General features: G+C 36.9%; 1 protein-coding gene across 1 annotated transcript in view; it reads left to right on the top strand.

Moving 5' to 3' along the window:
- The window catches only part of EPB41L4A (erythrocyte membrane protein band 4.1 like 4A), a 373,049-nt gene that overhangs the window by 198,003 nt on the left and 162,701 nt on the right, over nucleotides 1–12,345 (top strand). The window contains exon 4 of the mRNA XM_006886688.1: nucleotides 6,989–7,067. Coding sequence (XP_006886750.1) covers nucleotides 6,989–7,067 — 79 coding nt within the window. The remainder of the gene's footprint in view (nucleotides 1–6,988; nucleotides 7,068–12,345) is intronic.

Raw genomic sequence — 12,345 nt, forward strand, 5'->3', positions numbered from 1 at the left:
ATCCTCTCTCCAGCTCCATTTCTGTCACCAAGTCCATGTATTCCAACTATTGAATCTTCTTCTCTGTTCCCAACTTTTGCATTCCAGTCACCCATTATTATCAATGCATCCTTATTGCATGTTTGATCAACTGTGACTGTAAAAGTTGGTAAAAGTCTTCTATTTCCTCTTCCTTGGCTCTGGTTGTTGGTGCATATATCTGAATGATAGTTATAATCACTGGCCTTCCTTGCATGCGTATGGATATTATCCTGTCACTCAGAATATTGTACTTCAAGATGGATCTAGAAATGACTTTCTTAACTATGAAAGGAACTCCGTTTTTCCTCACCTTTTCATCTCCAGAGTAATACACCATATGATCATCTGACTCCTGTTTGATAATTTCTACACTTTATTAGATCACCTTTCTTTAGAATGGGAACAAATATAGATCTCTTCCAGTCAGTTGGCTAGTGGTTGTCCTCCAGATTTCTTGGCACCACTTAGTGAGCACATCCAGGGCAGTGTCTATTTGTTGAAATATGTCAATCAGTATTCCATCAATTCCTGGGGCCTCCTTTTTTTGCCAATTCTTTCAGAGCAGCTTGAACTTCCTTCTTCATCACCATAGGCTCTTGTTTATACTTAGGAAGTCAAAAAAGTATCTGGCCAGACAGAACCTTGATTTAAATTAATGTTTTCATAGCCTCTGCTTGCTTTATAGAATAGTGACGTGTATGAAATATTTGCTAACTCTAAAGATGTTTTGGGGTTCTTCCCTGAAAATCCACACCCACATCTAGTTTCCCTCCCACATGAGAGGCTCTATGTAAAACTAGCAAAAAAGTGTTAACCTCTAAATATTAGCAGCTTTTCTCTGATCTCTGATTTTAGGCAAGTTGCTTAACTCTTTGGAGTTACACCTACCTTTATATGATACCAGAGTGTTGAGAATTAAATATTGATAAAAACACTCTGTCTATTTCAAATGCAGTGATTTGGTAAGGCTGCCTCGTATTTAGAACACAAGGCCTTTTACATGCAAGTAAGCAGTGGAAGTGGATTGAGGCTGAAAGTCCTTTAAGAAAATTAGCCACAGTGGAATGTTTTAATTGTGGTTTTTTTCAAACTAACTCATCATGTAATTGCTTAACTGCTCATCATTAAACACATTTGAAATGGCCAGGCTTGGTGAATGAGGTATAATCTGTCATGTGCCAGTGAATAAAAGCAACTCTGGCATCTGGAGAAAGCCTCTTGCCTTTATGCATCATCAGGGCAACATCTGTGCTCTTCCCAGCACCTCAGTGCCAGTCCCAGAGGCCTTCGGGCATGGCCAGTGCCATCTGTTCACTACTACAGAGCTTGAGTGACACTGACAGTGGCTTCCTGGCTCTTATAAATATTTAATAATGTGGGCCTCTCTAACATAGTTAGAGATGTGTTTGTCAGAAATACAAGTACAGTGATTAAGGAAACATGAAAACTGAACTTTTGAATTCAATTCATATGATAAGAAATTGCAGTGAAGCTAAAAATTATTTTTAAAGTAATATTTTAACTGAACATTAAAATATATTAATTTTTTTTAATGTGTAGCCTTGGGTGTACCTTATACTGGATCACATATAGGAAAACAGGGCATGGACCTTAGCCTGTGTGTCAGAAAAGGGCTTTTAGGCTTTAGAACTGTGTGTGTATATAAGAACAATAATAAATAACATATTTTGTATATTATAAAGATGTTCTGGTGGCCTAGTGGCAAGAAGCTGTGCTGCAATCCCAAAGGCACGTGGTTCAAGTCCACCAGCCGCTCTGTGGGAGAAAGATGGGCAGTCTCCTCCCATGTGATTAACTGCCTCTGAAAACGTACTGGAGGGTCAGCTGTGGGTCAGTTCCAACTTGATGGTACACAACAACAACAAATATGTCTATATATTACTCATTTTATTTCCTTTCTCTAATTTCTAACCTTGTTACTTTTTTTATACTCAATTGTAAAGGAAGATACACTAGGATTGTTACTGTTCTTGCTCCATTAACTGGTCAACTCATAGCGACTCTATGAACAATAGTTCTGAACTAACAGTTCTGAACTCGGCCATATTCTGAGCCAATCTCATGGTGTCCAACACACCTGCCCCCATTACCACAGTAACTGTGTCAATCCATCTCATCCAGTGTCTTCCTCTTATGAGCTGGCCTTCCACCCTTCCAAGCATGATGTCCTTCTGCAAGGACTGGCCATCCCTTCTGGCAACATAGTCAAAGTATATGAGAAAAAGCTTTAAAATCCTTACCTCCAAGGAGCATCCTGGTTTTACTCTCTCCAGTGCAGACCTGTTGTTGTCTTAGCAGTCCATGGTATATTCACTACTATTCACCAGCACCACAGCTCAAAGGCATTGATTCTTCTTCATCCTTAATCATTGTTCAGGTCAGGCACATCTTAGTTTCCAGACTGACATTGTTTCTCTACAGCACTCTGGTGAGATCCCTGCCAACAGATTTTTCCCAGTGCAAGTTGTCTTTATTTCGTGGCTGATGCCAAGACTATTAATTATGGATCCGAGCAGGTTGAATCAATACCTTTGAGTTGTGGTGCTGGAGAAGAGTAGTGAAACTGCAGTTGTTAACAATTTCAATCTCTTTGCTATCTATCATGATGCCAATTGGTCCAGTGGTGAGAATCTTTTTTTTTTTCTTATTGATGTTGAGCTGCAGTCCATATTGAAAACTGCAGTCCTTGACCTTCTGCAGCAAGTGCCTAGGCCCTCCTCAGTTTCAGCAAGCAGGGTTGTGTCATCTGAGTGATGCAGGTTGTTGATGAGTATTCTTCCAATCTTGATACAATATTTCTCCTCATCAAGTCCAGCCTTCTGAATGATCTGTTCAGCATGCAGATTGTAAAAGTTTGGAAACAGGACATATCCCTGACACACTCCTTTCTTTATTTTGGACCATGCACTGTTTCCTTGCTCTGTTTGGATGACTGCTTCCTAGTCTAAGTTTTGCATGAGCACAGTTGAGTTCTGGAATTCCCATTCTTCTCAATGTTAGCCACAATTTGTTATGATCCTTATAGTCAAATACCTTTGCTTAGTCACCATCTCAATTACTTTAGGCATGTGCCTAGGAGGGACTGGTTCTTGGAGAAGGACATTATGCTCAGAAGGGTGGAGGAACAGAGCAGGAGAGGAAGATCCTGGATGAAATTGATTGACATAGTAACTGGGGCAGTGGGAATAGGTGTGTCAGAATCAGTGAGACAGGCCAGGTTTCAGAGCTGCCGTATATAGGGTTGCTGTGAGTTGCAGGCGACTCGAGGCACATAACAACAGTCAATGAAACACAAGTAGACCTTCCTCTTATGCTCTTTTAGCTGAGATTCATATCACCTTGGTAGTGATGTCCCTAGTGCCATGATCTCTTCTAAATCTAACTTGTATTTCTGGTAATTCTCTGTTAATGTACTGTTTTCAGTAGGGCTTGGATAATCTTCAGCAGGATTTCACTTGCGAGTGATATTTATGATATTGTTTGTTAATTTCCACACTCTGTTGACCTCCTTTTTTGGCAATAGGAATCAATATGGATATCTTTTAGTCAGTTTGCCAGGTAATTGTCCTCCATATTTCTTGACACAACCTGGTGAGTACACCCAGGGCTTCATCTGGTTGTTAAAATATGTCAATTGGTATTCTGTCAATTCCTAGGCCTTATTTTTTTACCGTTCCTTCAGAGCAGCTTGAATTTCCTCTTTCATCACCATTGCCTCTTTTTTTAAAAATAATTATTTTTATTTATTTACAAAGTTTGAATACATTGTTTTTCACAAAATATCCTTCCCATTTACCATTGCCTCTTGATAATTTAGTCTGTGTATTCCTTCTATCTACTTTTGATGCTCCCTGGATCATTCAGTATTTTGCCCATAGCATCATTAAGTATTGCCCTTCAAGGTTGAATTTTTGTTCTTTGATTTTTTTCAGCTTGAGAAATGCCAAGTGAATTTGTCCCTTTTGATTTTCTAATTCTAGCTCTTTGCACATTTCATTATAATACTTTATTTTTCCAAGCTGCCCTTTGAAATCCTCTGTTCAGCTCCTTAACTTCCTGATTTCTTCCTGTTGCTTTGGCTTCTAAGCATTCTAGTGTAATATTCAGAGTTTCTTCTAACAGCTATTGTGGTAGTTTCTTCTCCTTTGTCTTTATAAAGACATTTTTGCATTCTTCCTGGATAATATTCTTGAAATCCTCACACAGCTCAGCTGGTCTTCATTCATTAGTGTTAAAGGCCTCAGTCCTGTTCTTGAGGTGGTTTTTAAATTCAGGTAGGATAGACTGAAGGTTAAAGTTTGCTTGTCGTGGCTTTGTTTCAATTTCTTTTATCTTCAGTTTGAACTTGCATGTGAGTAGTTGAGTTCCACAACCAGCACCTAGGATTAGTTTATGATAGTTAAGCAAGGTTTAAGACTTGAGATCAGTTGGTACATGGGTTTTCACTAAGCTGCATACATTATACCTTTTCTTTTTCATCTTATTGAAGAAGAAATGGAAAACATGATTTGTGCTTCATGTAGCAAATCCATTTTAAAATAAAATCTATGAGATCTAGTCATCACATGATTTAGACATAGGAAGTTTTGGAAACAGCATCGGTGAGATACATACCCTTTGAAACATGAATATTTCTAATATAAGAATAGTATGATACAGTTAGTACTCAAGGGGTTTCTTATTTTCCAATGAACATTTGGTTATAGTTGTATTTGTCCATGAAGATACTTCCCAGGTTTTATTTATGATTTTCTTTCTTTTTATTATTTGTAGATATAGTGTTTCTGTAGGTTTTAAATAAATGAGATTAAAAAGATATTCAGTGTTTAACAACACATATTTAGAGTCAGAAAGATTCAGGAACAAAACATATATTGTCCTTAATCTACCACTGACAATTTTTTTTTCTTATGAAAAGGCTAAGATATGTCTTAGAGCAGGTTCAGTCAGAAGGCTCTTTGGAGGCAAGAATGATGAAGCTTCCTCTCACATACTTTGAGCATGTTGCTAAGAGGGGCTATTCCTTGGTGAAGGACATGATGCTGGGAAGGGTGGAGGGTGGGCAAAGGAGAAAAATACGCTCAGCCAGGTGGATTGACACAGTGACTGGTTCTGTGGGCGCTTGTGCGTCAGGAAGTGTCAGAATGGCACAGGATAGAGCAGAGTTCAGATCATTTGCTCATAGGGTTGCTATGCGTCATACTCAACTCCATGATGCCTAATAACAACTTAGAAAAGGGAGGTGGGAGAATTGGAGGAGGTGGAAAAATGACATATACATAATATTTAACTTTAACATTTAAGTTGAGATGGTTTCAGTTTCACATCCCAAAGTTTGCTACAGTTCATAAGTTTCTTGTGTCTTCTTCTAGGATGTGTTTCTCTGTGTATGTGTAGTCTCTGACTGTTAACTGACAACATTGTTAGTTTAAGTCTGTCAGCCATTTGCTTGGAGAAAGATGAGCAGTTTCCTTAAATAAAATTTCCAGCCTCAGAATCCTGATGAAGGGTCACTATGAGTCAGAATCAACTCAGTGGTAGTGGAGATACATGCATAATGTATATATGAAGCTCTTGTGGCATAGTCCATAGAGGAGTTGCACTACTAATACAAAGGTAGCACCTCCTTGGTGGTTCAAATCCAACCAACCGGTTCTCTGGAAAAAGATGGACATTTTTCTCCAAATCTCCTGCAATCTACAACTTCTGAAAACTCACTGGAGGATCAATTGTGAGTTGGTTGCATCTTCACAGCAATGAATTTTTGAGAGACAGAGAGAGAGAGTGAGTTTGTCACACAGGAAGAAATTGCCCATCCTTTTCCCGCAGAGCAGCTGGTAATCTCAAACTACGAGCCTTCGGGATTGCCGCACAGCTTCTTACCACTAGTCTACCAGATTTCTCTGTGTGTGTGTGTGTGTGTGTGTGTATATATATATATATAAAACACACACATATATGTATATATACATACACAAAATCTTCATTTATATATATAACACATATGTGTATGAACAGATAGATTTCTTTTTTCACAAAAGGAATCATTTTATGTCCTCAAGGATATAGATTTCACCTATAGATCTCTTCCTCTAAATATCTATAGATCTGTTTTTGTTTGTTGTGTAATATCAAGTCAAAACTGACCCATAGCAGACTCTCCGGAAGTTTTTTGGAGGCTGTAAGTTATACAGAAGGAGGTTGTCCATTTTTCTTCTGCAGCAGGTGGATTCAAACATCATGCTTTTGTGTTGGCCTCACTATCCCTTACCACTAAGCCACTCGAGCTCCCTTTATATTGCCATTTGATGGCCTAGTGACAAGAAGCTGCACGGCAATCCCACAGACACATGGTTCGAATCCACTAGCTGCTCTGTGGGAGAGAGATGGGCAGTCTCCTCCCTTGCAGTTAGCTGCCTCTGAAAACCTGGCAAAGGGTCAGGTATGGGTGGGTTCCTACTCTGTGGTACACAACAAAAACAAGCAACATAGTACAATATGTCCGTTCTATGATTTCGCATTTGTTTTCCATCTTTTTTCAGATATGTGTTTTTGAATGCTACAAAGTGATAGGTGAATGGTTTTTAAAGCTATATATTATATATTATTGTTAACTTTTCTTCAAGACAAAACGTGTTAAGTATTGTAGAATATTTAAAAACCATAAATAATAAAGAAAAAGTATATCTGACATCATCAGAGAAAAGAACTAGAATATTGTTATTTTTTATGCCATTTTTTCTTTTTAAAAATAGTAAATAAAAAATTATATATATATATATGATTCCACTGTTACATAGTTCAGAATACTACTTTTTCATTGTATTTTTACTAATTCTTTAGAGATTCCTGATGAGTATAATTTTTAGTGATTGATTTATACTGTACTGATACTTGGACTAATTTGTAGTGTGAAACTTAATGAATTTGTATTTCTTAATTTTAGCTGGACCTCCATATACTTTGTATTTTGGTATTAAATTTTATGTAGAAGATCCATGTAAGCTCAAAGAAGAAATAACCAGGTAAGGTATCCAGGTTGCTTTTGACTTGTTACGTGTGTAGCATATACAAGACTTATTTAAAACAAAATAGAACTTAGCTATTTGAATGTGTGTTTACCTGCTTTTGGTAATGCATCTTCTTTTTTTTTGGTAATGCATCTTCTGTGAAGGTTAAATTAAAATCAGCATGACATTAAAGTAAATCAGTGTTTGATGATACATGTGTTTGGAAAAATGACATGAACTTGGGTGACATTGTGAAAGATTTTATGTCTGCTGTAATGAGATATTTCTGAGACATTATTGTTTAAGGTGTATTCAGCCATTTGTAGTCATGTAATAGTTCTCATTTGAATTGATGGATATTTTGATGCTTTATTTATGTAAATATAAACTTGGAAAACCAATCATATGATCATTTAGTTGAGCATAGATTAAATAATCAGATGCTCCATTTATCTTTTCAGGAAACTAAAAGATAATTCTTTCAGTATTGTGACAGGGCAGAAAAGATAAATATTTTACAATGTTTTACTTCACCAGTCAGAAATATTTTATTTAGACAAAATGTCCCATTGGTATTGATTATATTATTGAAATAATCTTAAAGTAGTATAGGTGTTTAAAAAAAATACATTCTTACCAGTAACTCAGTAAGGGAAGCCAGAGACCACAATTATATTTTCTAATTTATCAGAGTATAAGTTTTCATTGTATTCCAATATTATCAATTTAATCTCATCTAGTTCTATTGTGATGTTACCTCTCTCATTTAATAATCGAATTGTCTGTGTCTTCTCTCCTTCCCCGCTCCCCCTTTTGTTAAGTTTGCCAGTGGTTTGTCAATTTTATTGACCCTTTCGAAAAACCAGCTCCTGGTCTTACTGATGGTTTATTTGTTTTTCTGTTTTTGTATCTCATTGATTTCAGCTCTTGTCCTTATAATTTAGAGCACAATTATGTTAAGAGTAATTGAAGTACTTCATTTTTATGTTATCAGAAATTTTCTTTTCCTCAATTTCTTAAGCTATAAAATTGGAAATGTACACTGCAGGCGACTCAATGGCACATAATAACAGTAACGTACTATGACAGGTTTGGAAGCAGGAGTGGCATCCACTTCCTAAACAACGTACCTCCGGAAACTCTACGAACTTTAATAAATGTTGATAGTTGTAGAGGGGCGTTAGGCCTTTTGTTCATAGGGTTGCTATGAGTCATGCTCGACTCAAAGGTAATCAACAGCAACAACCACCTATATCCTAAGGTTTGTGTAAGGCTTGAGTGGAGTAATCTAAATATCTTATATTTTCCTTTGGGTTACGGCATATTGCTATTTACTTGCTAGAGTTGCCTTTGATTCATTGTGGTCTTATGGCTATCAGAAAAAAAACATTGCCAGGTGTCATAGTATCTGTTTGACCAGTGATATGTTTGAGTCTTCTTGTAACTGTCATATGAGCCTATCTTATTGAATGTTTCCTTCATTTCTGAATATCTTACACTTTTTCAAAAATGATCATTTCATTTTTTTATTTTCTTACCCTGGCAGTGCAGTCACGTTTCAACATAGGGGTTAGTTTCCAAAAGAGACTTGATTTTATAAGGACAGCAAAGGCCACACCCACTGTCATCAAGACAGTAAATCTTTTTAGAAGCAGATTGTCAATAATTCTCCTGGAGAATAGCTGGTTAGGTTGAATTACTAACCTTTGGGTTAACAGCACAATGCTTAATTCATTGTATCACTGGTTAGCCTGTGATATAGTAGTAAGCAGTGGAAAAAGACTAATGATTTATGTTGCACAATCCGGGCTATAGTGTTCGTAATTACATGCTATGCATCAGAGAGTTGGGCAGTAAATAGGGATGAAAGAAAGAGAATTGATGCCTTTGAGCTGTGGTGCTGGAGAAGAGTGTTGAATATACCATGGACTGCTAGGAGAACAAACAGGTTTGTCCTGGAGAAGGTGAAGCCGGAATGCTCCTTGGAGCCAAGGGTTCTGAAGCTTCATGTGACATAATTTGGGCATGTAGCAAGGAGGGACTTGTCCTTGGAGAGGAACATCATGTTTGACAGAGTGGAGGGGTGGCGAAGGAGAGGAAGACCTTCGATGAGATGGATCGATTCTGTGACTCGAGCGGTGGGAATAAGTGCATTTCGGATGGCTAGGTTGGCACAGGATAGAACAACATTTAGAGCTCTTGTACATAGGGTCACTATGAATCACAAATGACTCGATGGCACATAACAACAACAACATCAAACATCAGTTGTGAACAGAAATTTCTGCTCAGAATACACTCACCGCTCTTTAATAGAACACGTGAATTTTTATAGAACATAAAACTCCCCAGTCTAGTCAATCTGAATAATGTTTACTTAAGTATTACTGGTGCCACAAGTCAGCTTGTTCTCATAGTGACCATGTACAGCAGATTGAAACCCTGTCCCCATCCGGTGCCATCCTCACAATCTCTCCTGTGCTTAAGTTCTTTGTTGTCGTCACTGTGTCAATCCATGTGATTGAGGGTCTGTCTCTCTTTTGCTGACCCTTTGCTTTTCCAGGGATTTGTCTATCCTAATAACATGCCCAAAGTATGTGAGATGAAGTCTCACCATCCTTGCTTCTAAGAAGCACTCTGACTTCACTTCTCCCAAGATAGATATATTTATTTCTTTTGGCAGTTTTTTAAATTCACATTATTCTTCACCAGTGCCACAGTTCAAAGTCACCAATTCTTCCAGATCAAATAATTAAAAACAAGATGACGTAGTTGGCTTGAAGTTGCAGGATATAATTTCTAATTATTTTTTATTCATAAAAAATTTTTAATTTAGGTAATTAAATGTGCATTTAAATTATAATATGACTATATATTTTAAAAATATGCTTATGATAAAGTCTTTTGTTTGTGATTATGTGATAACTTTAAATTACAGATATAATAGACCTGAAAAAGAGAATCAATTATTTGAGCTATTATTGACAAAAACAAAAGAAAAAAAGATAATATGATTGTATATAATCTCTACAAGTATACAGTTTTTTTGAATATCATTATTGATGCACTTTTTTATACCTCTTTAAAATTTTAATCCACTCCTTTTACTCCTAAATAATGTAATTTATTTAACTATGCCCTTTGTGAATAAATGGCATCCCCAAAGGCACATTGGTTAGGTGCTTGACTGCTATCCAAAAGGTCACCAGTTTGAACCCACCAACTCTGTATTAGCTCTGTGGAAAAGTGATATGGCAGACAGTCAGGTTCTGTAAAGACTTCAGCTGGGGAATTGGTGGAGCTGTTCTACTCTGTCCTGTAGTGTCACTGATAGCAGTGTGTTGGATTTATGGATGCCAGTCTAAGTTGTTTCTTTCTTTTCTATTTTTTTTAAAAACTATTATAATTCTACTGTGAATTTGTGTGTGAAAGTGTGTAGTGATATTAGTCACAGCATGCTGAGAACACTGCGTATTTAATTTAAAAAATTGTGAGTGAATGTGATGTATATAAATTTCAATTTGTAAAAATGGAAAAGTATAGACTCCTAACAACCTGGAGTGCCTGTTATGCTTTAAAATGCCTTTTTTTTCCTAAAAAAAAAAGCTAAATTGAGGATTTCTGGGGGCCTATATTCCACTCTTACCTTTCAGCCAGTGTGTTAAACATATTATCTAAGAAATCTTACTGCTTGACAAGGTGGTTAAAAAAATAAATCTAATAAGATCTCTGACATTTCTACCACCAGTTGTAGGTGTTCTTTCTAGAATTATGCAGAATGAGTTTAATCCCTCTTCTCTTTGTCAACTTTTGAAGTAATCTGAGTCCTCATAATATCTGTTAAACATATTTTGAATTCTGACTCAAAATATTATGACATCCTTCCATGTATTATGTGTTCTTCACAGCACAGTATCCTGTGCAGATTTGATAAGCCTAACATATGGTTCAGAAGATAGGCCTTGGAGTCAGACAGGCTGCGGTTTGCATCCTTGCTCTGTCACTCACTAGTTATATTATTTTAAGAAGATTCCAAAGCCTTATAATGTTTCACTTTTTTCCAACTGTCAAAGGAGGATATATGTTAGATATTATTGCAGAGTATTTAATGCAGACTATTTACCATAATGCAAAAAGAATGAAGTGTTCAATACATGCCAATTATTATCCTACATTTTAAAATTATTCTTTGAATATTAGGGAATCAAGTTGGATAGATCTCCTGAGTTTAAATCAATTAGAATTTTTCTTAAAAAAAAACAGAATTGTTCATTTAACTATTAAACATCCTCCTACTGCCTCCTACTGGCTTGCATTTCTTTTGGGTTTTTCTTTCTTATTTTAAATGACTTTTTTACTTTCTTTATCTATGTTGTCAACCTACAACTTGCGTAGAAGATTGTTGACGTAGTCCAGAGGGACTTGCACTGCTAGTCCCAAAACAGTACCTCTCTGGTAGTTCAAATCCAGCACTGGCTCCTCTGAAGTAAAATGGGCATTCTCCTCCCATATAGTTTACAGCCTCATGAAAACCTGCTAGCGGATCAACAACTATGAGTCAACTCTGACTTGAATGGCATTGAGTTTGAGACAGTCATTTGTGTTCATTGAATCAAATCTGTTCTGGAGATAGTCTGTAGATTCAGTCGAGATATACTCAAGGCTATTCTTGGACTGTGACAATGTTTTCTATTTTTCAGCTTCATCTTGAACTTGCATGTGTGGAATGTATAGTCTATTCTGCATTTAGCCCCTGCCCTTGTTATGACTGAGGATATTGGGCTTCTCTACTATCTCTTTTTCCAGATGTAGTAGATTTGATATCTATATATTCTATCTGGTGAAGTCCATATGCACTTACTGTTTATGTCATTGAAAAAATGAATTTGTATTGAATATATCATTGGTTGTACAAAATTCTGTCATACACTGTCTGCTGTGTTTTCTGGCACCAAGCTTGTTCCTTGTTTCCAACATTCACAATCTGATCACCACTAATTTTCAGTACATCATATTTTTTTCAATTTCAGACTGAAGAAATTGGTTGTCGTTGTGTACCATCAGGTTGGAACCGACCCATAGCTGACTCTCCAGTGGGTTTTCGGAGGCAATTAATCACATGGGAGGAGACCACCCATCCTTTTTCCAAATGACAGCTGGTGGATTTTGGGGAGGTCTGATGGCCTAGTGGCAAGAATCTGCATTGCAATCCCGAAGGTGCATGGTTCAAATCCTCCAGATGCTCCGTTGGAGAAGGAGGGGCAATCTCCTCCTGGACAGGCCAATTTTGAAT

Source organism: Elephantulus edwardii, unplaced genomic scaffold, assembly GCF_000299155.1.
Source record: "Elephantulus edwardii isolate Elephantulus edwardi_28Jun2011 unplaced genomic scaffold, EleEdw1.0 scaffold00050, whole genome shotgun sequence".
Classification (NCBI taxonomy): Eukaryota; Metazoa; Chordata; class Mammalia; order Macroscelidea; family Macroscelididae; genus Elephantulus; species Elephantulus edwardii.